The 25,108-nt window shown below is 38.3% G+C and overlaps 1 protein-coding gene across 4 annotated transcripts in view; it reads left to right on the top strand.

Annotated features, from left to right (window-relative positions):
• The window catches only part of RNF144A (ring finger protein 144A), a 62,708-nt gene extending 47,648 nt beyond the window's left edge, over positions 1-15,060 (top strand). For all 4 annotated transcript variants that reach the window (XM_048935940.1, XM_048935938.1, XM_048935939.1 and 1 more), the window contains 6 exons: positions 3,163-3,267; positions 3,462-3,522; positions 4,541-4,748; positions 5,836-5,983; positions 7,277-7,366; positions 10,459-15,060. In XM_048935940.1, coding sequence (XP_048791897.1) covers positions 3,163-3,267; positions 3,462-3,522; positions 4,541-4,748; positions 5,836-5,983; positions 7,277-7,366; positions 10,459-10,590 — 744 coding nt within the window. In that variant the 3' untranslated portion in view covers positions 10,591-15,060. The remainder of the gene's footprint in view (positions 1-3,162; positions 3,268-3,461; positions 3,523-4,540; positions 4,749-5,835; positions 5,984-7,276; positions 7,367-10,458) is intronic.
• The last annotated feature ends 10,048 nt before the right edge of the window (positions 15,061-25,108 follow it).

Below are 25,108 nucleotides of genomic sequence, written 5' to 3'. Positions count from 1 at the left end.
GACATGTTTTACTTCAGTATTCAAAAAGGAGTAGGAGTACATATGGTTTTAGTGATTACTGAAACTACAGGAACAAACTACAACACACTTGATCCTTCTTCATGCTGTCTAAGCATGAAGACTGTCAGAGTACAGAAATTGAGTACAAAACTGAAAGCAAAGGAAACATTTATTTTTATTACCTATTAATTCAGAGTAAAGATTTAATTTTTCTAAAATAACTAGTCTTATTCCGGCTTTCTTATATCAAGCTGTATATGTAAATAGTGCCATTTTTTAGCAGGTTTAGAGTGTCCCTGAGTACGACTCAATTAAATATTTAGATACTTAATTACTGAAATACAAAGTATTTTAAAGAATGAAACAATTAAATTCAGTAAAAGTATTGCTTCAAGTATGAGTAACTCTCCCTTGACATGTGTCAATTAAAAGAAAAATAAAGACACATATTAGTTTTGTAAGAGCCAGTATACAAAAGGAAGGATATCTTGTTCACTTTTCCTTATTCTGTCATTACGTTCCTAATTTCAGCTCCCACTTCTCTGAGGAATTTTATGTAATACAGTCCATTTTGAATGTTATTTTGGGTGATTTATACATTTTTTTAATCATCATATACAGTACCTTATTGCCTTAGTGGGAAGACTGTTAGGATATTTTCTCTCAATATGAGACCCCTAACACCATTACAGAATATGAGCAGCAATTTGTTGCCTTTTTATAAAAGTTATTTGTATTTTAATGAATTTTACATTAGAATTAGATGCCCAGTTACACACTGTATTGTATTACTTTCACAGAGGTGCATTTCCAGTACTGCACCAGTTAATTTTTTCTTGCTGCAAGTGGCACGTTTTGTATCTGCTTCCATGGCACAGGTAGCCTTTGCTTCAAACTTCCTGGCAACCTCTCTGGATTACCCCTTTTCTACCTGAAAAATCTCTAGACTGGAGAAGTCTTGAGTGAACAAAATGTTTAATCCTCTGCATAATTGACTACTGATACTTCATGGCCTCAAGACAGCATCTCTATTCCCAGAAAGCACAGCATCGTAAGTGCACCTTAGTTGGGTTCGTTTTGAGTATATAGTGCCAGTGCCACATCAGTGGAAAGGGAAAGCCTTGGACACTGCCTGTGGCAGGGATGAGCTATATTCTTCCTTGGAAGATGTGAAGAAAGAGAAACAAATCAAATGTGTTTTGGCGATGCTCCCAAACAGGCTGAGGGAATTAACCACATTAATGATTAATGATAGCAAAACTCATTCAGCTCGAAAAGTACTTTCTGTAAGTGCTAAGTGCTGGCATTAAAATTGTATGCGTTTTTGCTTTAATCCACACTTGGCATCTGCAAATGGAGGGGAAAGGGAAGAGCCAATAGTGTCATTATGGCATGCTAATACCTCATTCCAGCTGAAATCATAGCCTGCCAAGGCACGCAACCTAGGGCCTGGCTCTTGCAGAGCTCATTCTGCTGTCATTGCTGCTAGCAGTCCTCTCAAACCACTACACCTCTCTGCAGATATAAAAGTGATATGTTGGAAACCTTTTGCAAGTCAAACATCTGCTAAATGAACTGTTATCTCCAGTAAATCCTTGCTTATAAAGATGTAGGCTCTGATTCATCACAAAGGGTTTTTCTAATGCATATAAAACTTCTAAAGATATCAATTATCTAGTCTGTTTTTCTTTTCCCCCAAAAATAGACCTGCTGTCTCTGTTGAGTAAGAGAGGCAGGAAAGGAGAATCAGAAATGATTTGCAAGCTATCAAGGCAATGGCAGGTTGTCACCAGCAGAGCCATGTACCATAGCAGCTGAAATTATGTGGGTAGAAAGTGAAGTTTTTGCTGTAATCAGGATGTGAGAGGTAAAATCCAAAACAAACCACTAAGCTATATGATAGGTTCACTGAAAGAAGCAGCAAAGACATATTATGAGAGGGAACTGAAGATGGATTGGCTGAGTGAGTAGACTCAAAGCCTGGACCACAGCAGCCACAAGCCACATGCGCAGGGCTGGGCCAAACACATGCCTTGTGACCTGACTGCAGGGCAGAGACTGCTTTGTCCAGTGAATTCCAGTGGAGAAAGCTGGGTTCAGCAGGGCTGACTCAGCCCTTGGCCTTTCCAGGCTGGTGCTGGGCTTGTGCTGTATACTGGTACTAGTTGAACTCATGAGGTGTCCACCATGGTGTGACCTGCCCAGTGGCAAACAGACCCTCATTTGTTCTTACTGTGTAGCACCAGGCTGACTAAAGCTGAGGAATCTGCAGAGAAAACGGTTTCTCTCCCTTAGCCTTTGCCCTCACCTCCCTAGCAGGCATCTGTGTGCTTACCTTGATGGGAGAAGTATGGAGGTAGAGGGACAGATTTTCTTCAAAACCTAATGAGGGTTGGGCTTGGCTTGCCCTTTTTCTAAAGTAATCCCCTGCCCTCTCTCTTGTTGACAGTCATGCTATGTGCCAATATGTCAGATGCAATGTTTTCAGTTATGACTTAGGTAAGGTGCTACGGTTGCTAGGAGAGAAAAAGTATTAGTACCACTAATATTTATTATTCAGTACCCATGGAAACTGTACTTCTTCTGGGAGTCCTAATTCTCACATTCTTGCTTCTTATGGAGCACGGAGACATACCATGAAGTTTACATAATTATTCTCTAGAAACAGAAGGCAGGATACATTCCTTGCTTCTGGTCTGCTTGACAGACATCTATCTCTGGGTAGTTGCTGCCTACTACGCTGTGTTGTGATTTCCCATCACACAAAGATTTTTGGAGCCAGGTTTTTACTTTTTTTCCCCTTAGCTCCCTGTTTGATTTGTCTCTTCCCCACTATTGTTTATTTTATTTTATTTTATTTTATTTTATTTTATTTTATTTTATTTTATTTTATTTTATTTTATTTTTATTTTATTTATTTTTAATTTGCTGCATATTTTAATTTGAGGAAAAATTATTTGATGAGGAAGTGAACTTGCTATTTTTTACCTGAGAGTATAACCACAATACATGCTGTGAGTACAGGCCGTGGTAGTAAAATGGACACATCAATATTTTTGTCAAAGAATTTTATGTTCTTCAGAGTTCCAGAGGAAGAGTGTTAAAATACTGAGTGGCTTATTCTTGGTGGAATACTTAACTCAGTCTTTGGCTCTCTTACAGTGCCTAAAACAGTATGTGGAACTTTTGATCAAAGAAGGTCTAGAAACAGCAATCAGCTGCCCTGATGCTGCCTGCCCAAAGAGAGGTCATTTGCAAGAAAATGAGGTATGTTTTTATTGCAGATTGTTGGTTTTTTTCTTTCCATAATGTCTATATGTATCTTGCTCTTATGTTACCGCTGTCATTGTTGCCAGCATACATTTTTAACAATTCTCAAAAGGTCAAACATTTTCTCTCCATTTGTTGAAAATGTCCCTTCTGTTCTTAATTGGAAATTTATCTTTTTCTTCCTTCAACAGATTGAGTGCATGGTTGCATCAGAAATCATGCAGAGGTATAAGAAACTACAGTTTGAAAGAGGTAATGTATGTAACGCTATTCAGTGCAAAGTTTTGGGAATGGTATCACTCCTCAGCAACCCCAAAAGTCAGAATCTGGTTCTGCACAAGATCATGAGCGTTAATTGCGTGATTGTCAGAAAGAAAAAATGTATACATAGTTTCTGCTTTTGTTGGCGTGATGCCCATTGCAATGTTCTAGGAATAAACCAAGGAAAGAAAATTACTATGTATTGTGTTGCTGTGTAACTGAGAGAGGGAGTGACTTCTATTTTGAGTGTTGCTTGAGAGGTAGCCTGTTTCTTTTTAAGAAGCCACCAATATCCCTTATGCTAAAATCTGGTACATAAATATTAGGCAGTTATGTATGTAATCATAATATGACTCTTGTTAATTTTTATGAGATATAAGCTGACTGGCTCCCTTCAGTGATGTGGAACTGGGTGAAATCTTGTAAATAGTATGTGACCACAGAGAACTTAGAGTAAGGCTTTTGCTGAGGGAAGAGCCCAGCCTAGAGACCACTAAAGTCAGTGGTGAGTTTTTATTGACTCTAGTGGGCTTTGAAATATGAAATAACTTACCAGTAAACAGCCTCTGAGAGAGGGATGAAAGTGGATAACACTTGTTATTCTTGTGGCTGTTAGTGCAGAAACCAACTGAAAGTATAATCCTACTGAGCAAGGCACTGTAAAAGCACTTTCTGATACATTATACCTGTATAGCTGTATAGTTATACAGGTATATAACTGTATATAACTGTTTGTTAAGCACAACTGAAGAAAAATACCACATCTCATTCTCGGAACAAGTTTAGTTCAGTGAATGAAAATGAATAATTAATTCTGATGCTGGAAACCCACTTTACTTTGGTGCCTATTTGATAAGCAGGCAAGGTTTATGTCTAAGTGAGTAGAATAAATTAAAAAGCTTCCTTTGAAAACGTGTGGTTTTGAATGCCCTGCCAGTCAACCTCAGCTGAAATATATTGTTGTGTAAGGCCGGTCCTTTGAAATTTTTTCTTTTATGTCCCCGTCCAGAAGTGCTTTTGGATCCATGTCGGACTTGGTGTCCATCCTCTACTTGCCAAGCAGTTTGCCAGCTCCAGGAATCAAGCCCACAGAGTCCCCAGCTGGTCCAGTGCAAAGCCTGTGACATTGAGTTCTGCTCTGTTTGCAAATCTAATTGGCATCCAGGTCAAGGCTGTCAGGAGAACATGCCAATCTCTTTTCTTCCAGGAGAAACAAGGTAAAGTATTGCAAAGAATCAAGTGTTTGGAAACAAAACACTGAATCTTTTAACAAATATAAATATGAATAGTAAAGAAGCAATTTCCAGACTTTTAGTTTAAAGATGTTTTCCTTCATCTAGTCATTTGGATTTTTATAAACGTGTATTCAAACATGGAATAGACCTCTCAGCTGCCTCACCCCTTGTCACCATTCCCAGCAAAGCACAAAGGAGCTCCTTCAACCTCTATCAACAGCTCTTTTGCCCCAGTGGGAAAAATTTGACTAGGATGTTGTCCTGATGAGTTCCTGTTCATGTGCTCTTGTGTACGCTTGATTAGAATAGAATCTCTGTTAACTTCATGGAAAGCTAGAATGCTTGATCTATTTTCCTTACTTTTTTCATTGCTTTTACTTTTTACTTCATTCTTTACCTTAGGTAAAAATTAAAGTGAGTTTTCCTTAGTATTTTGGAGCTTAATGTGCCAGTAGCAGTTTGTGCTACCTGCATTTGGAGTTTCATACACACTTCATGTATTGAAAGCATTTTTCTGTGACATGGTTGCCTATAGTATGACTAAAGATTTTATGTCCTGTTATCCAGCCACTGATTAAAAGGCAATCAGTTGATTCCCCTTCAGTTAATCTTGTATCTCCCACTGGCAGTGGCTACAGGAAGTTACATTTCTCAAGGCATATTTCAGTGTTTGGCATGAATAAAAGCTCTGCAGGGTATAAAGCTACTTCGTGGAATTAAATGTTCTTCCACTGTTTCCTCTTTGTTGTGCCCACTGCACGATGGAGTGTCCTACAGTTTTACGTAGTGGTACAAGACAAGAAGAAGAGGTGCTGATTGTAACTTATGAACTATGCTTCATTAGGATAGTGTTAGAGATGAAGAGATCAACTCTGAAATAACAGCATTCCTCAAAAATGGTTTTTGTTCTGGAGGGAAATTTCTAGAGAAGATTCTCAAGGAAAGCAGAAACATGCAATCTCAAGATTTTTTTGAAAAAGTAGGCATAACTTCTGAGCACAATTCTTAAAAATTCTTCTCTGAGTTCTCATGGCCCCATATCTTATAAGTTCCTTACTGTCTCCGACAGTTCCGTTTTTAAGATGGAAGAAGACGATGCTCCAATCAAGCGCTGTCCAAAGTGTAAAGTTTACATTGAACGAGACGAGGGTTGTGCCCAAATGATGTGTAAGAACTGCAAACATGCCTTTTGCTGGTACTGTCTGGAATCTCTCGATGTGAGTAGATGCACTACACTCTCATTCTCAGGATGTTAGAAGTTCATTGTTTTGCTATCCAGCTGTCTCATTTATCAGCTAATACTAGATCATTATCTTCTGCATAACTTGATGCACTGGGACCCACCAGAGCTGATGCTGGTAATTTAGTAGAACTTGTATATTCCATTTTACTTGTCTGACCTGTGTGATCTTAGTATTTTGTCCATGTGAGTTAGTAAATAATCATTATGAAGTAAAATTTTGTGAAAATATTCTGTTTTCAATCTTTATGAGGCATTTATCGTGGGAGTTTTTGGCCTCTTTTTTTAATACTGCTTTATTTAGCACTGACTTTTCAATGTTCCCTTTCGTGAAGAAGTTACAGGATAAGTATAGGAGTGTTCTCAGTTCTGTGGAAGTTTAACAAACAAACACTAGATTTGGTGTGTCACCATGCAGGGGGCTAGAACTTGGATGTGTTTACTGCTTATTGTTTCCATGGGACAAGAAATAGATCTCATATATCAAAAAGAATGCAATGTTACTCTCATACCAGGAATTTGTCAATATGTAAGCTGCTGCTGTGTTTACATTTTTTAAACCAGCCTGTTATTGTGCCCGAAGATCAGAATACATACAATATACAACATCTGTTTCCATGTCATCCGTTCTATTTTATAGCATTGTTAACAATAGCAAAGGAAAAGTTTTAGACTCCCAAAAGCTACTCAAAGTGATCAAATCCTATGGTTGTCCCGTTTTAATGTTTTACCAACAGACCTACAATTGCAAGCTTGTTAAATGCGCAGTTAAAAAGGAGTATTACCCTGGTACTTGGCTTGTCTGTAAAAGGATGGTAGGACAGATGGCACAATCATTTCTCAAAAATCGGTATTGGCCTTACTTTTATTTTTCAATTAATAAAATAAACCAAGCTTGGGAAGCCTGTGGTACAAGTATTTATTCTCCTTTGTTCCTTATGTGTGCGTATATAATATGTATCTTGGACAGCTTTTCTTCCTGGATCCTCTTTCTAAAATTGATATTAGCATTAAATATTTGAGTTAAGAGCCTTTGAGAGAACAGATTCCTTATATACACTTAAGACTTCCTATACAAACCCATTTGTGAAGAGACTTAACTGTAAACAAAGGCACTTTGGAAAGGTTGAACCTGGTCATGTTCACTTTATCAAACTTTTACCTTCTTGTACAGTTCCTGGTTTCAAGTTCTCAGGAAGTGGTATTCTATAATTTGAAGAACAGTTTGTACTTCTGCATATTGCCTACTTTTCTATTTAATATTTTGTAGGATGACTTTCTCCTCATACATTATGACAAAGGACCTTGTCGAAATAAGCTGGGACACTCCAGGGCATCTGTTATTTGGCACAGAACACAGGTAAAACTCAGATCTTTAAAAGCACTGTATGGATCTACAGAGAAACAATACTGAAACAGTGCCTTCCTTTGCTTTATTAATTTTAACATCTCAGAGTAAAATTGTTCTGAATGGTAGCTAATGTCCATAGCAAGCTTAAAGAGGGCAGCAGCTTGGAGAAAAACAGTTTGCTCTCCCGCAAAGGACACCCTGTGGCAGAAAGCCATGGAAAACTATAAAGGATTACGTTTGCTGAAATAAGTAAAGTCCCAGTCCAAATCTGTTCTCAGTAAATGCGGTGGAAACCTGTTTTGCCAACACCCTACAGTCAGATGGGAAACTTATCCTCCAAGAGGTTTTTTGCTTCCAGTACAGAACTGGAAAGGAATAAGCCTGTGTATGCTGGATGTGGCTCTGGGCGGCCTGGTCTGGTGGTTGGCGACCCTGCAGATAGCAGGGGGTTTGAAACTAGATGATCACTGTGGTCCTTTTCAACCAGGCTGTTCTATGCTCAGTATCTTGCTATGGCTTCAAGTTGACTCACTCATGGAGGTTAGATAGAGCTTGGTAGTCTAGCGTGTAACCCAGTGATCTTATTAGTAGTTCCAAATGTGGATTCAAACTGACAAGTACAAAGAGTCTGAGGATACCTCTTGTAGTCTAGAATCAGTTTGACAGGACCCAGTGTGAATACTTGTAATAAAAGCACTGTCTTCACTACTTTCATTCATGTAATATAAATGCCAGTGTGACTTTGTCTAATCTACTGCTGTGAATTAGGCAGTCATTTCAGAGATAACAGAACATCTAGGTATCTAATTCATCTCTTCCTAAATTAACTGTCTGCCAGTAAATATTTATCTTAGCTTGGGAGGAATTAAGTTTCTTGAAGTACAGGTTTCTTTCTGTTTGAGAATAAACTGAATTCTGGACAAACAAATGATATGAGAAGGATCACAGCCTTCTCCTTCCACAGCACTGAAGTTAATGTACGTAAGCTTTCTTTATATATCTGTAATAGAGGGGATTCACTCTATATTTGGAATCTGTTCTTTGCAACAGTAGTTAATACAAGTGTGATTGATTGACAGTATGTTTGATGTTCCAGTCATTGTTGAGAAAAAAGAGAGAATTTTCTTCCAATGAGAATATAGTTCTGCTGAACCTACTAATGGCAATTCAGTGTTGAATTCATTTCCTTATGTTAAGTTTCTTTGAGTATTTATCCAAGGAAAATTGAAGTGAGACTTTGTTTTATTGTTTGTGACTTAAAAAAAATGATATATTTCTTTTGTCCAGAAGGAATGGTTTGGTGCTGCATAGGGCAGTGACTTCTTCAGAAGCAACGGAACCAAGTGGAAAATAAGTAACCCTCAGTCAGCAACCTACTGTTAAAATGAAATAAAAAGCAAACGAACAAACAACAACAACAACAAAAAACCACCACAAAACAAACAGAAAATTCAAGTGAAACCTAGCCATGTCTTTAATAATGCCATGATGAGGCTGAAAGGAAGCTGTAAATAGGCATCTCATAAATATTGGCAGGTGTCGGTCCAGTCCAGTGACTCGGCATCTACCAGCGTGGCTCTATCTCACCTCTAGTGCACTTTATTGCATGAGCTGCAAACAGATAGGCAAAGCCATACAGCTCATGGTTTGTGAAGATGAGAAGCTTTAGCTTTATTTTATGTCAGTAGCAAATGAATGCAGAGAGTAGTAAATGGAAGTTGCATCAGATTGTCAGCAATTCCAAAAAAGTAATGAAATGTGCACAGCACTAGAGCTGCAAAAGAAATTTCTCTTGGCAAGAGATTGTACTATTAGAATAAGGAGGCTTGATCTCCTTATGCCTAGACAGCCAAAGGCCGAAGGAAGAGCCTGGTGCAAGGTGAGGAGACTGAGTGGGAGCTGCTTATCACTGCGCTGTTTATCCCACAGCGCCATCTCCTGCCACTGCCGCTCCAAAATGCCTCACTCATAGAACTGCAAGAGAGAAGTACCTAGCAATCAGCAAGAGAAATGGTGCATGGCGGGCAAAAGCACTCGTAAATCATCCCTTCTCTTCCCAGGCAAATTAAATATTTGCCAGCTAGTTGAAGTGGCTTATATAGCCCTGGCTAGGAGAATTCTTAATGAGGACTGCACTGTAATTTCATTTTGCCTTCTGTTTCAAGGAGTTGCTGGCAGATTAGCATTCCCCTCCTGCCTCCGTTATTCAAACTTATTCACAGACACTCTCATGTGAATAAATCTAAGTGATTTTCTTCAATAATTTGCAGGCATACAGTTGCAGCTGTCTATGACAAATGAGAAACTTCCTCAAGCAGTGACCCTCTGCTTAAATTAAAAAAAAAATAATAAAAAATACAAAATTAAAAATCCAAATTAAACTCTGTAGAGACTAATAGTTTGACATACTGAGAAGATGGATGATTTGATGCCTTCTGCCCCTTCTGTGAAAGGGATGATCAATAATGTAAATGTAAAAAACAAGTGCTTTTGTGTAGAGTTAGGTCACGTCCCCTGAAAGAGCAGGATTAGCTCTGGTTTGACTGCAAAAAAAAAAAAAAGCATTAGGCATATGCATAGCTGGCCTTCAGCCCATAGTGTTTGTAGTCTGTGACTGGGATTTCCAAGCTTCTGTTTCTGCTGGTGAGAAGATTCTCCAGAACGACACCAGAACCTTAACTGCTTATTTTCAGAACTTTCTCCAGGAAAAGAGAGGAGCATCTCAAGTAGGAGCCTGTCTTGTAGTCTCGATCATGACATTTAATAGGCTTGATTCAAGAAAAAAATGCCTAGTTAGTTGCTTCATTAGCTATTCCAAATGCAACAAAAATAAAATAGGCAAATAGCTGTTTGCCTCACATTGTGTGATGGAGCTGAATTCTGCAGCATGGTTCTGACTGTAGCAACAACACGTGGACATTTACTCTCTTGTGCTTGCTGACTTGGGGAGTTGACTATAGTATACACACAGGAAAAAGCTGCAGCTCTGGTGAGGCCAGTGGCAGTTGCTGAGATCCTTCCAAAAGACACTGATTTTGTGCTGATGTCATCAGAATCTAGACAGGTATCATCCCTAACAGTGCTATTCCTTTGTCTTGCAGGTGGTTGGAATCTTTGCAGGATTTGGTCTTCTACTTTTGGTGGCCTCCCCTTTCCTTTTACTTGCTACACCATTTGTTCTGTGCTGCAAGTGCAAATGTAATAAAGGAGATGATGACCCTCTACCTACCTAGACCAAGGGAAAATTGGACTCATCACAACATGTGTTTTGATTTTATTATTGCTGTTGATGTTTCTCTCTTGCACTTACATTGCTGTAGCCTTACTTGCCCTGTTCTGCTTTTCACTGACTCACAGTCTTGGTTCCAGGAACTGTTGCGTAGATCAAGTGGTAATAGACAAAGACAGTAATGAAAGGCAAGTTTGGTGCTTAAGGGAGACCATGGACCCAGGTAGCTATCTGAAAGGAAGAGGTGATATTGCTAAAACATAATGCAAAAGGTTTCTCTGGCCCTGCTGGAGGACTGGGAACTGTGCTGAATGACTTCAACAGCACAAGCTAACAATGCATATAAATCAAAACTCTCTGCATATTTGTTTGCTTCAAAATTTGATGTCTTATTCCTGTGTGTATGTAAGTTGTCTATCATTTTAATTGGATAGTCAACTTTTTTGTGACTTTACCATGTTTGTTATGTGTTTTTGTTAATGCTATCACAACATCCTTTTTAATGCATATTTTTGCAAGTATAACAAAGTCAATAAGGTGCATATAGGCCATCCAATGCCTTTCTAGAAGTATGGGGAGGGACTAAGGGACAAAGTTAGTCCTGTTGCCTTCCTGGAATATTTTGAAGTCTTATTAGAAATTTGTTTGACTGAAAGCTACATTTTAAAAACAAACTGATGAAGCTGTATGATTGAGTGGTGACACAAACCTGCAATCTAATCAAGGTTCTTTTAAAAGTGATGGTATTGTTGCCGCTGGACCACTAGTGTTTTTCTGAATTGTTATTTTTTGCTGTTTGGAGTTCTGCTACACTTACAGGGCTATGTAACTTCTAATCCAGGTATCTCAATCTTTTTTATATAGATAGATAATCTTATTTAAACCAAATGTGTAAATAGCTGTGCTATTGAAATATTTTGGGAGTTCAGAATAGTTTGCTTCTGTCTTTAGGGCAGGTATTAAAAATACAGGACTAGTTTTACTATTTAGCAGGCTCTTGGATTATCAGTGAATCTTTCCTTCTACGTATAAAAATACATCAAGATCATCAAGTTAATAATAAAAAAATGCCTGGGATATTTGTGGAAGTTAACATTTAAACTACTTAGCCCATTATCAGAGTTAATATCTATGGGGTGTGCTATTTAATAACAATACTGTGATGAAACAAGCTTTCATTTTACAAATAATCACTAACTCGATGTAATAATTTTGCAGAATTCAGTGCTGTGTGTTTCCAGGGTAATAAAGTGTGCTAGTCAACCTACTGTTAATCACTGTAGTTTCTCTTTAGTAATATTTTATTTGGAAACCATTTTGCTTTGATTTGAAAGCCAGCAGAAATTTGATTAATAACTTGTCTCCATGAAATATGAAGCACCTGAATTGATGTGCGTGTCTGCGTGTAATACCAGAGGAAAATCTTCTGAATGATGTGTAGACTGAAGTTTGACTACATTTTTTTCATCATTTATTTCTGTGCTTTGTCAGTGTGCTGAGATTGATGAATACATTGAAGCCAGGATAACTTTGCACTGAAAATGTATTAAGCCTCTTAAATGCAGCAGCTTCTGGCTGTTCTCACAGGCTGGGAATTTGATTTCATAGCTCAAGCATAGGAAAATAACTCCTGCTTTTCATTACCTTTTATTTTGTTATATTCACCCGCTAGACATAAAGACTGCAGGGTACAGTTTTGATACAGGGTGCTGTTTTTTGGTAAAACATCTCTTGGATTTCTTCCCCTCCCTCTCTTTCCCAGTTTAACGGTATCCAAATTCAAAATGTGTCTAAACACAGGTGTTAGTTCTGGGAAATGGAAGTCATCTGCAATTCACTTATTCTACTTGATTTTAAGGACTACAGCCATGATTATATGAAGGAAAAGGACAGCGGGTTTCCAACAGTCTGAACTCTTTTTGATGTGTTCAGCTTGTTTATGGCAAGGTACAGCTCAGATCTTTAACTGTAATATCTGATTTTTGTTATCATAGTCCTTTCATATGTCTTTGTTATTAAACATTATTTAGCTGTTCCAAAATATCTGTAGGGAAGCCTGAATAGTGTGTATCCCATCCCTGGTGGAAGAGCACTGTCTAAGCCCATGTGCCCCAAGTCACAGCTTCCAGGTGCAGAATCAATGGCAACCCTTCTGCAAAGGACAGTTTCCTGCAGGTAAGCTCATAAGGGCAGGGTGGTAAAGCTCAACTACGGTCTTTCATCCTTGGCCCTGTAGTTTGCAGAAAAATAAATGGATGAAAGGACATAAAGATTTCCTGGGTCATTAATTTCCTCTAATTAGAAGCGCTAAGGGTTTTCCCTGTATGTGGCAGTGACTGATGATAGGAAATAGCAGAGGTGTGATCAACTCCTAACAGCACCTGGAGTGTCCTTGTCTGAGATTTGATTTCTACTGTGCCTTACCTAGAGACAGCCTTTCTGTGGCACTATAGTAAGGCTGAAGATTCCCACAGTATTGTGGCCAGTTAATAATCAATGTCAAAATTAATGCATTTCCAAATTTTAAAAGGGAAAGATAAAGAATTCCTTCAAAAATATGGACATTAAAAAATGTATATAATTGATACTTGCAGATAACATTATGTGTAATCAGAAGACTTTGTACTTCTGCCAGCATATCTGATCTCAACGTACTTGAATTGCTACGGGAGATTTTCATTACATATCTCTTGATTCATATCATGTTAGGGTCGACTATATGCCTGCACATATTTCCCAAATACCTAATCCTTTCAGGTATGCTAAGTATCATTCCATGTATGTTCTCGGGGATTTGGTTTTGTTCTGTTTCTTGTTGTTGTTGTTTCTTTGAATTTTTTTAAATGTTGGGTCTTTTTCCAACATAGCGTATGTCTGTCTATATTCATCCATATTCAATGGTACATTGAATTTGGGATATTCTTATGTTATAGTTTCTGTTGATAGTGTGAGTTTTGATACCCTTACGTGGAATTGTAAATACATTATTATAAACTCTGACATTTAAGCCCCGTGACATGGAGAGGTGAATGTCTGCTGCTTTTCCGCTGAAAGTCTGTTACAACAGCTTTTTAGATTTTCATCAGAAAAATGAGATTTGCTGCATGATTTCTGTTGCATTTTTATAGCTATGCTATTATTTAGTTTGTTAGCATTATCTTATATGCTGTTTTTAATGTTGTTTGTAACAGCACATTATTTGCACGTTCTGTTGGGGTGAAATAGTGTCTTGTCCTGTGAGCATCGGACTGAGCGTGGAGTCCAGGCTCCAGAGACTTTGAATCTCCCTAGACTTACCATTGGGCTCAAGTCAGCCCCGAGAGAGATCAGCAGCACAGTGGCAGTAGACTGGGTCTTCCCTACGTGACATTGGACAAGTCACTTATCTCCTTTTCTCTCAATTTAACCATCTTTTACACGGATGGACCAATGTTCACCTACCTCACAGGAGAGTTGTGAGGACAAATTCTTTGGCTTTAAGGTCTTTCAAGATTCTCTGATGAAAGGTTATATATAAATGCTTGCAATAGATTTACATTAATACTTCAATTTAATTCATATTGTCTGTCAACCTAAAACCTCCTACTATTGACTTCAGCATGTCAAGAATTTGGGATACTTTCTCCCATGTACCAAGCAGCATGATCTTCCCTCAAATATCCAGGCAAAATCCCAAATAAGAGCTGAATGGTGGAACTCTGAGCTTACAGTTAATACCCTGACATGCAGGAAACACAATCAAAATTAGAGAAAAGCTCTCTTGCTTATAGAGCTGCCAATGAAAGATTCATAGATCAGAAAAAGATGAAGTGCTTTTCATTTAAAATTGGAATGGGCGGGAAAATAAAAATGAAGTTTCATGCATTTCATCTGTAGTTCTTCTACTGCATAGGAATTAATATACTTAATATAGACAGTTTTCATCCCAATACGGTGCAGCATGCATAAAGCTTTGTGCAGGTTAGCTCTTTAAAACCAAAGCTTATACGTTTCACACATATTATCTACAATCCAGAGGAAAACAGGTAGAATGGTGGTTGTTGATGACAGTGATATTAAGGACATCAAAAAAACCTGCATCAGTGCTTAATTGCTAGTGCACTTATACTAAGTAAGGCATGCTGTTTGTGTTTAGAGCCCTACGGTCTTTGTTGCTTTGATTTGTGTATCTCTCATCAGAATTCCAGAAACATTAGGTACAGGTACGTGGTACATAACAGAACCTTTCTTGATCATTTTACCATGGATGTATTTTAAACTTGCATAGGGATAAGCATGAAGAAGTCATGCATATGTACAAATAATGTATTTGACCAAGTGTAAAAACAGTTCTGTTGATGTATTTGAAATGTAAGTACATTTTGTGCCACTAACACTGTGATGTATAAAAGAGCTGTTGAATGCCTTTTAATGTTGTGTTTTGTACTTTGAATCATATTGAAGAGTTTAATTTGTAATTTCAATAGATATTTTAAACGAATATGTCTCTTGTGATTCTTCCAAGTCATTTTTCAAGGTTATGTGTCCGCTAAAGAAAAATACTTCTGTTATGGTAGGACTGCTTCTGCTTACCTGCCTCTCCTTACTTCAGAGCACACACAACTTTGACGGCTTTCTACCTCATTTCTGGGCATAGCTGAGGTTTCTGCCTCCTGGTCTCCCACCTGAGCCAATAGAGTGAATCTGGGCATCTCTGGAGATGGACCCAACCCACAACCAAGTCTCTGGTACAGCCCCTTTTGCAGGCACTTCTTGTAGGCGATTCCTGGGTGAATTTTGCTCCGCTGTGCATCACTCTGAGCCATGAGTATGTGCTTGCACCACAGTTTGGTTCTGATGGAGAGGATTGAAGCAGATCTCTCCAGAGTGAGTAGTTTGTATTCACCTCAGCTGCTGGTACTGAGGTTGAGATTTTTAAGGCAAAGCCCAACCTCTCGAACAACAGAACATCCTTAGCTGTGTAACAATGGGAATTTGCTCTCATGTTCTTTATTCCATTAACAAGCAGTTTATATTCTGCCTGAACTGCAGTTTTGGATGCAATCTTTTCTTTGGTCCCCACAGTTTCTTTCTTATTTGTTATGAAATATTTTGCCCTATTTAAAAAAAAAAAAAAAAAAAAAAAAAAAAGGCCCAATCTATTCAAAAAGAATAAGGTGTGCATAGCTCATATAAAAGTGTGTGCTCCACCCTTTATAATTTAAGAAAAGGCAGTTATTCACTGCTACTCATTCACACCTTTAATTGAACATAATGATTTTTCTCCTCAAGGAGAAGAGCAGAAGAGGTATTTTCTTCAATTACTTTGTCAGAAAGCAGTGCATGAATGTCAGGGGGATTTGAACAATTCTAGGAGCAGGTATCATTAACAAAGCAATCTTTCTGCTTTTTTCCTCTGCTACCAAGGTCTTTAGCTTCCAATTAGGCTTTGTTTTGCCTTGCAGTTTTCTTTCAGAGAGGAGAGTTAGTTTTCAGTCACTTGCAATTAATTTTCCTGCAGTTTGGTAACATTCAACCTCTTGGGCATTTCCTTAGTCTTTATTCGAGGTTCAGCTTACCTTGCCACACAAGGCCTTTCTTACTAATGCCTTCAACTATGTGACTAGGTTTCTGTACAAAAGGTCTATAATAAGAGAACCAAGAAACTGTGGAAAGAGGATGTGAAGTCACAGATTTCAGGGTCCCACCTGTCTAAAATTAGAGCATTTAAGCAAACTAGGAATAGTCCTAATGCCACAGTAACTCCAAATTGTACCTGGGCACTGGGTGGGAGAATGACTCAGAATCAGTCCTGTAACTGTCCTCCAGGATCTGAATGATTTAGACAGTCAAATACAGCACAAAAATGTAGCATTGTTAAATAGACATATAACTGCTGGGGTTGAATTACTTACACTATGAGGTGATGCTAAATGTTGCCACTGACAACACAGAAGAAAGTGTTTCCACAATACGTTATTTTGGCTTTCAGTTTTAGTTTTATTCTGAGACCATAGAGGATGTTTCTTACAGATTTTGTGCTTACCCGACTGCAGCACATCTAGACTTAAAGTCTGATTTTGTGCAGTATAGGAAGCCTTTTCTACCCACACTCAGCTTTTTGGGAATGAAGACTGAGCCTTGAATCTGACACCACCTAAGTATGAGGTTTGTCTTAACTTTCAGCTTTCCCTGAACTGCTGTCAGTCAGTGCAAAAGCTCAGCCATTTCCTGGAAGGTGATATTCCCTTGCCCTCCTATGCTGCTTGTTAAGGTAGCTGTCTGGACAGCCTAATCAGCTTTTTTTCAGCCACTTAAAAGATACTTATTTTTTTCCCACCCACTTTGACCACAGAAGTCTAGGCCACAGGCTTTGTCCAGGCATATTATGATTCTATAGCTAAAACTGAGCAATGCATCTTTTTACTCTTATAGTCCTTAGCACAAATGCTGCTTTCAGATACCAGGTGCAAATTAGAACCAGGTCACTCTGCTCCCATATGGAATTTCCAGATGAATGTCTGTGATAATGACTGTGATTCACATAGACAAATGTTTCAGTGATGTAGATGATGCAAACCAACTCACACATACAAACAACAGAAATTCAGCTTTTTTTTTTTTTTTAATTTTTCCTACCTGAAATTGAATTGAATGCTGTAATAAATAATAGTACAAAATGCTAAATTTAAACCTCAGTCCCAAAGAAGAGAGGCCCTGAGAGTAAGTTGTAGGTATCCTAACTCAATATTGTTTTCTAAAATCCAGTTGTAAATGTGTGTGTCTAGCCTATGTGTGGTACTTTATTTTTATGCACAGCATGTTCCTAAATGTCAAATATGTCTTCTAGTTAGTGTAGCATATCTATGTCTTCAGGAAGTAGAAATTCTACTGCATAAATTTGTAGAACAAGAAATCTGATCCTGGAGCAAAGTAAGTTGTCCATACTGAATAGACTGATAAAGACTCTGGGATATTTTTGGCAGCTTGAAAATAGTGTGTTGGGAATAAAATTTAATTATTTCTTCTTTCAGAACACTGCCTTCCTCCCCCCCAAGCACCTGGAAAACTAAAAATAGAAGCCTGTAGGTGTAAGTAGTACTTCATGTATGCTACAAATTGGATGCTCAGAGCCCATTAAAACAGGTTAATATTCATGTTACTTTTAGTGAGTTTGTGTTTCAATTTTAAGGTGTGCAACAGGCTCCTCTTAGTAGTCCTGCTCACTTTGCTGTGAGAGTGAGCATGTACAAAAGGGAGCTGTGCTTGTGAAACAGATTTTCTCTGCCAATGACTTGTTTCAATTGTCACAAGTTGTTTGCAGTTTTGGGCGTTCCTGAGATCTGCACTGTTGTGTTCTTTGAGAATGATTAAAAACAAGCACACACATTGTTTTTCCTCTTTTGTCACTTGAAATGGTGTTTTAATGGGTGGCAGAAATGCTGCCTCAAAAGCCTGAGGTCTCATGTTTTGATGACAACACTGACATTTTGTGGGATTACCTGCAGAAGAAACGCATACAGATTGTGCAAAATTTAATCTGAAAATTGCCTTGTCAAAAGAGAATGATGCAGCATTTATTTCTTTATTTTTAGACGCACTCATTTTGATTGTGTATGTGAGGCTTCTATGATGTGTACAGCTCAAATGAATGACACTTGAGCTGGAATATGGATAGGTGTTTCTTTAGTGCATTTTAAAAAGCGCTCAAAAGCGTATTTTAAGCCCTTTTGCTGCCATGAGCCACCAGGGTGCAGTCTCTGAACACCATTACAAGCAAAAAGAAATAGCTGTCTTTGAGAGTACTGAACAGAAATCCATATGAATGACATCTCTATCTCAAGTTTTTATAGTATATGTTTCAAAACTTGCACAGAATTAATTGTAATGATGTCTTGTCTAAAAATAACAATACTGTGATGAGCCTGCACACTATGCTGATGCTCTGGATATTAACATATGTTATTGCTCCTCTTCTTTCAGTATATAAACCTTTTCTGAAAGTCGAAAAGCCTGTGTGTTTGAACTTTCAGGAAACTGATTTAAGCACAGAGATGTTTCAGTCCATAAATCTAAAATGAGAGAAAGGTCTGTTTCAAAATGCCAGTTAGTCAGAGAGCACTGATTAGTCACACTAAGAAAAGGAGGGGGAACACTAAAAATCAGTTAGTTCCAAACAGATAATGCATTGGCTAATAATATTGCACCTTCCCTATATTTTATAATTGACGGATGTTGTTGCTGAGCCAAATTATTCTCTTCTCCCTTCCTACCCACGCCTGCTGTCGTATCTGTGTTCGTCAATACAGATGTTCAGCAGAAACAATGCAACTGTCCAAACAATAACTCCAGCCATCCGTTTAGCAGTCAACATGTTTGGCTGAGGAGGCACTCTACAATGAGTGTTTGCTGTAAGCCCTTCTGGTTCTCTATTGCTCTATTTATATGCAGCCAAATGTTTGTGTCTCCTCCCCCCACCCCACATCTGTGTAATTCACAGTGAAAAGTTAGTTTCTAGTATTTGTTGTAGCATGGAGATGTGTTTCAGGATCCTGCTGGCACTAACACAAACCATGACTGCTGATGATTATATAAATGTGGTGTCCCGGCTGCTGCCATCTTCCTGCCAAATTTCCAGGGACTCCTATGAACCTTCTGGGTCATGCCAGTTCCAGCCTGTTTGGGATGTGTTTGGAGCATGGTTTTCAGCTGGCTCCAGCTGTCCTTTGCAAGACCCCACAAATATCTAATCACAGAATCATAGAATGGCCTGAATTGAAAAGGACCACAATGCTCATCCAGTTTCAACCCCCTGCTATGTGCAGGGTCACCAACCAGCAGACCAGGCTGCTCAGAGCCACAACCAGCCTGGCCTTGAATGCCTCCAGGGATGGGGCATCCACAACATCCTTGGGCAACCTGTTCCAGTGCATCACCACTCTCTGTCTGAAAAACTTCCTCCTAACATCTAACCTAAACCTCTCCTGTCTTAGTTTAAAACCATTCCCCCTTGTCATATCACTGTCCACCCTCGTAAAAGTACAATTGGTGCAGCTTAGTGTGTCTTACCAGACTGATAGCACATTGTTCTTGATATCACCACGTGTTCAACAGTTTTCCACAGCTTTCAGCAATGATCAGTTGGGTACAGAATGAGAAACTTCTCAAATGCAGGTCACTTCTGGTCTTTTGGTGCTGCTTGTGACTGTCACAGCTTCTTGGCAGTGGTAAATGGTTTCTAGGTGCAGAGCAGCATTGTACTTGTATGTCAAGGACAACCATTGGGAGATGTGTCTGCAGGACCCACTTCACTGCTTCCCAAGGTAAGGAACAGAAAACAAGGAGATCCCGAGCAGAAAAGCAGAGATGCATTGGAAAAGGGCACCTCTCTATCTGTTACTTCTATAACATGAGATTGAATATATAATGAGGTGACAGAGAAATGAAATATGGTGCTTAGTGCCATTCTGCTTAGTGCACAGTATATGTCCATTCCCTGTCCGTCATCTGAGAGCAGTCAGTAGAAATGCCTGTGGTCATCTCTTCTAGAGGTGATAGTCTCCAGGTATGTGACAGGCCCCTAGAGATGACTTTGGTGTTCTTGGTGCCTTACTTTAAGCAGCAGTTATTGGTCTCAGTTGGGAGTTTGTGTTACGTGGAGTGTCACAATAAAAAAACACTAATGATGCTTCAACAGAAGGATTTTACAGAGCTTTATTGTGTTGAGAGTTCATCAACCACATGCATGATACATGGGAACTATAAAAGCTTCTGGATACAAGGGGTGTTCAGCTTCTTGGTAGGGGAAAGAAAACCTTTTCTATTTAGAAGAAAATCTCATAGTCTCTTAAAAGTCCATTAAAATGGTCAGAACATGAAATTCCAAAAAATTTCCACAGCTCTCTGGAGTGTCTTTTATGTCCTTCATTGAAAATAGACATTTGCACCCTGAGGAACTCAACTCTCCTATCATCTCTGAGGAGCTAACATGCAGGCCGTGTGAGGTTTGTATGCGCTCTGGCTGAGCGCTGCTCCTGCTGGCAGGGAGTGGGTGGGTGCAAAGGAGTAGTAAGTAAAGGTAGCTTGCATGAATTAGAGAAGGTGCTAATCACTTGATTTGCCAGGAGGAGAATCAGGTGCACTAACAAAACATTTCTGAATCATTATGATTACTCTCTTAAATAAGCAAGATTTCAAAAGATATTTGTCCTACAACCTTCCACTTCACAAAGAGGAAAATCCCTTCTGCTGTTACTGCTTACTTTTATTTCACTAATATGGGATTTTCTTACAATGTTTAACACAAGAAAAAACAAATCTCCAACCAGCTCTTGAGTTCTTTTCAATGCCTGGCTTGTTCTTTTTCATGCCTGGTATCATGGCAACAGAAAGAATTCAAAATTAAGTATAATCCAGGCAAGATGGCCTCTGTGTTTATAGGATGTTGATTTTAGCCTGGCCTTGTGATTTATTTTTTCCCAAATAAGATCAATGACACTCATTGCTATGGAAGACTTCTCTTTCTCTGGTGAATAAATTCTGTGGCCACTAATTTGAACTGAACATGTAGCAAGCTGCCAATGGTCATTATGACTGAATTAATATTAAGATGTGATACGAAACAAGATTCAGAGAAACAAACAAAAAAAAACCACAAAACAGTAAATGATCAAGAGAAATAGATCTTATCAGTCTTTAGTAAGTTCTACCTATGGGTAAAACAAAACCTGATCTTTTTTAATAAGAACAGTTCAATGAGTGTTGCTGTTAACAATTTATCTAAAATTATTTGATTTACAGGCTTAGATATGGGAATGTATTTCATTTGAGAAACATTCAGTGCCTGCCTTGATATGGTGATGCTTTAGCCTGAAAGGTATTTTGGTGGTACACAGAAGGAACTCAATGAAAAACTGATGAGGCCTAGCAGGCTTCTCACTTGCTCATTCATATACAAAGTTCCAACTTCTTCATTTTTGTCTTATGCTCTGCTTTGCTAAAGTCATATACTGCATTCATTTTCTGATATGGAGGACTAGGTTTACGTTCCAAAACTTCAGATTGTTTTGATTCAGTTCCTTGCTCTGCAGTTCCTCTCAGACTGTGTCTCTTAAGCTGTCGACTTTAAAATACACAAAAGGCTCACCAAAGAATCGCAAAGCAGATACAGGCAGGGTTCCTCTCACCTCTAACTAAAACGGAGTAACAAAGTTTGGGAGCAAAGTGGCAACCAACTTCTCTTGCAGACAAGCAAGAATATTTTGTTGAATATACGATGAGGTTTACCAGCAGCTTCCTCTGAAAAGTGTCAGTATAATTTTGTAGCCAGACTATCTGTTGTTTGATATGTAAAGTAGAAAATGAAAATTATTTCAATATGCACACTGCAATTTATAAATTGCATGCTGCTCCCTGTTGGAAGTCATTTTATTTTATTTTATTTTATTTTATTTTATTTTATTTTATTTTATTTTATTTTATTTTATCTTTATTTGTTTTATTTTCTTTTGTTTTATTTTGTTTCATTTCATTTCATTTCATTTCATTTCATTTGCAGAGGAATGAATGTTCTAAATGATTTCCAAACATGTTTAACCCTCTGTGGAAAGTAAATGGTCTTACCATTGAAAGTTTACACAAGTTTGCTTTTGAAAGGGCAGAACAGTATCTGTATGACTTTCTGTGTTGATTTTGTTTGTCTTTCAATTAAATTAGCACACATTCTAAATTCTACACATACTTTGAATTTTTTGAATTTAGATTTATGTTATATCTCAAATATCACTTTTAGCTTTGGTTTTGAACTGGGCCTGGAATGCCATGAGTGTGTTCTCATACTGATAAAGTAAAGACATACAGACAAATGTCATACAGACAGATTTGGATGGGATTCACATTGTTTACATTGTCTAAATTCAGATATCTGTATCTGCTCTGATCCCCTAGTCCTACTTTATTATTTGCTATTTAGGACCTGACTTGTATGATGGGTTCAGGCCTTCTATAGATTTGGCTACACTAAGATACCAGTATATCAGCATGGTAAAAATGCAGTATTCTAATAATTTGTGAGCTAAGGGTTATTAAATAACTAAAATTAGCAGCCTACCATTATTTAATGGCAGGATGAATATTCATCTGAGAAAAAAAATGCTGTATTCTGGTACTACTTCACATTTAAATTTTGATTAAATGAAGGCTGTGAGAGAAGTCTTTGATCTAAGGTGATAATCCCTCAGAAGACAGGCACTAGGCAGTTCTGAAGACTTGTGAATACCACCATCATTCAAGCCTCAGCAAGCAGTCAGTGTTACTTGGAGGGCACTTTAACTGGAAGTCTTCCATCCTTATTTGCCTATGATGTCTCAACAGAAGTTCTAGGAGATATTGCGTAAGATGTGTTGATGACAGTGGAAGTTCCAGGAGATGCAAGATGTGATATACAAAGTTGGCGTCAAGAATTAGTGGTATTGCACAACTATTTTCTGGATATTGTTACTAATTCCTAACTCAGAACAATAGCTACAGATTGCAACAATTGACTAAGAACATATGAGAAAAGTAGCAATAAGCACTGAACAACGCATTGGCACATACCCTTCAGGCAGAGTGCTGGAGAATCTAGCCATTTACCAGATGGATGAGAGAGGTCCAAACACATTTCCTGATTTCTCCACACGTGGAGCACCAAAAGACACAGACATTCTGTTAAATGAAGTTTTGGAGAAGGAAATATAATTGCTCAGTTCTTCAACAGAAATATTCAGTGGGTACAAGCATTTCCCCCAGACGGAGAATGGGGAATAGCTGGAGTATTTTCTGTGGACATTCTAAGGATGCTGGATGGGAAGAATGAAGTTTAAATAAATAAATAAATAAATAATTTTTTGTTTGTCATTACTTTCACAGACTGGATACATGTATTGTTAGGATCTGCTTTCTGAAGAAACCTGGAAGGCAAAAGGAGAGCGAGCAAGAGACAAGCGAGAAATTGTGTTCTGTATCTTTGTTATTTATTTTTGACCACAGATTATACTGGAAGGTTCATAGCACCTGAATTGCTCTAGAATGCTTTCAGATGGTTGCTATTGTAATTTAGTTGAGATATTGTTTCCAATAACATTATTTTCAATGAATGAAGTTAATGAGACCCAAGTAGTAATGCCGTAGTCAGTGCAGTAATCAAGAGCATTGACTTGCACCAATAAGCCTTCTCTCCCATGACCACACTCCTAAATTGCCACTTCTGCACACTCAGTTAGTGAAACAGCAAGACTACACAGGTAGCCAAAGAGAATATGTTTTAACCAGTAGTCAACTAAAAGTGAAAGAGAACTAAGAACCGAGAAATATTTTGGATATGAGCAGTGTCAGTTGAAAATCTGGCAGGGTGAATTTATAGCATGACAAGGGACAAAAAAATGAGACAAATACATAGGGGAGAGGCATTGAATAAAGTAGATGAGGACACTGCATTTATTTAAAAAAAAAAAAAAAAAGGAAGCAAACATCTGTGAATTAAAATATAAACACACACACAAAAAAAAGCAAATACAAGGGAAAGGAGAAAAAGCACGAAGTGCAAATTAAGCAAGTGTAAAACGGTGGTGTGAAAAGCCATGCATACAGTGTTTAGTAGAACACCTATATAAAATACTATTTTTACTGTTTTTGATAAGCCATCTGTGTAGAAAAGTGCATATCAAGGTTATTTTGCACCCACAATGCAGATCTGTTCAAGCCTAGGCAGCCAGCAGGACGCTTTCCTTAGTGACAGCCGAGTTCCCATTGGCTGAACCCAAATGGATTTGTTTTCCCTCAGTGCCAGTGTCACGGAAAGGAGGGCATGTTTCTTCTGAATACAGGACAAGTTCACAAACCAAAACCTGTGAGCTTGTAGCCACAGTATCTCATCACTTAACATTTATTAAGAGTCATGTGGTTGTAAAGGTTGATGAAGCAGATGAAGTGCCCATGGGAAACTCCTCTTGACTACCGGAAGTAAAAAAAATGAAACTGAAACTAGAAAAGAATTTAACCTTGGCAGAAGATGGGCTGAAATCAGGGACTGGCACCCTTTCAGAGGTGTTGTGCCAGTCAGTATTTTTGTTTCCCAAAATCAGAGGTTAAGCATGCTGATAGGAAGCTAATGGGAGCCAGAGGCACTTCTCAGCCAGACCCCACACAGCTGGTGAAAGGTTTCAAGCCCTGAAGAGACAGACAGGTCTGGGTACTGCAGACTCTGTAGGAGGATGCATTGCTCCAGCTGATGCTGGCCCTGCTGGTAGGGACTTGATGTCTTCCTAATAAAGTATGTCTGCATACTGCTTTTCTGAAATCTCTGACTGATTTTCTAATACTTTCTTTCTATGGGCATTTTATTATATCAAGCGTTAGGAGCAAATACTAAGACCAACATCTTGGTTACCTTAGTTACCTTGCAGTAACACAGCAAGTTCCCAACCCACATCAGTCTGGGATACACACTGCGACATTAAAAAGGTGTCTAAAACTAACAGAGATTTGCAAGGGAGCCTTATTTC

This window comes from Lagopus muta, chromosome 2 (assembly GCF_023343835.1).
Source record: "Lagopus muta isolate bLagMut1 chromosome 2, bLagMut1 primary, whole genome shotgun sequence".
Taxonomy (NCBI): Eukaryota; Metazoa; Chordata; class Aves; order Galliformes; family Phasianidae; genus Lagopus; species Lagopus muta.
This window is presented reverse-complemented; position numbering and strand designations above follow the sequence as displayed.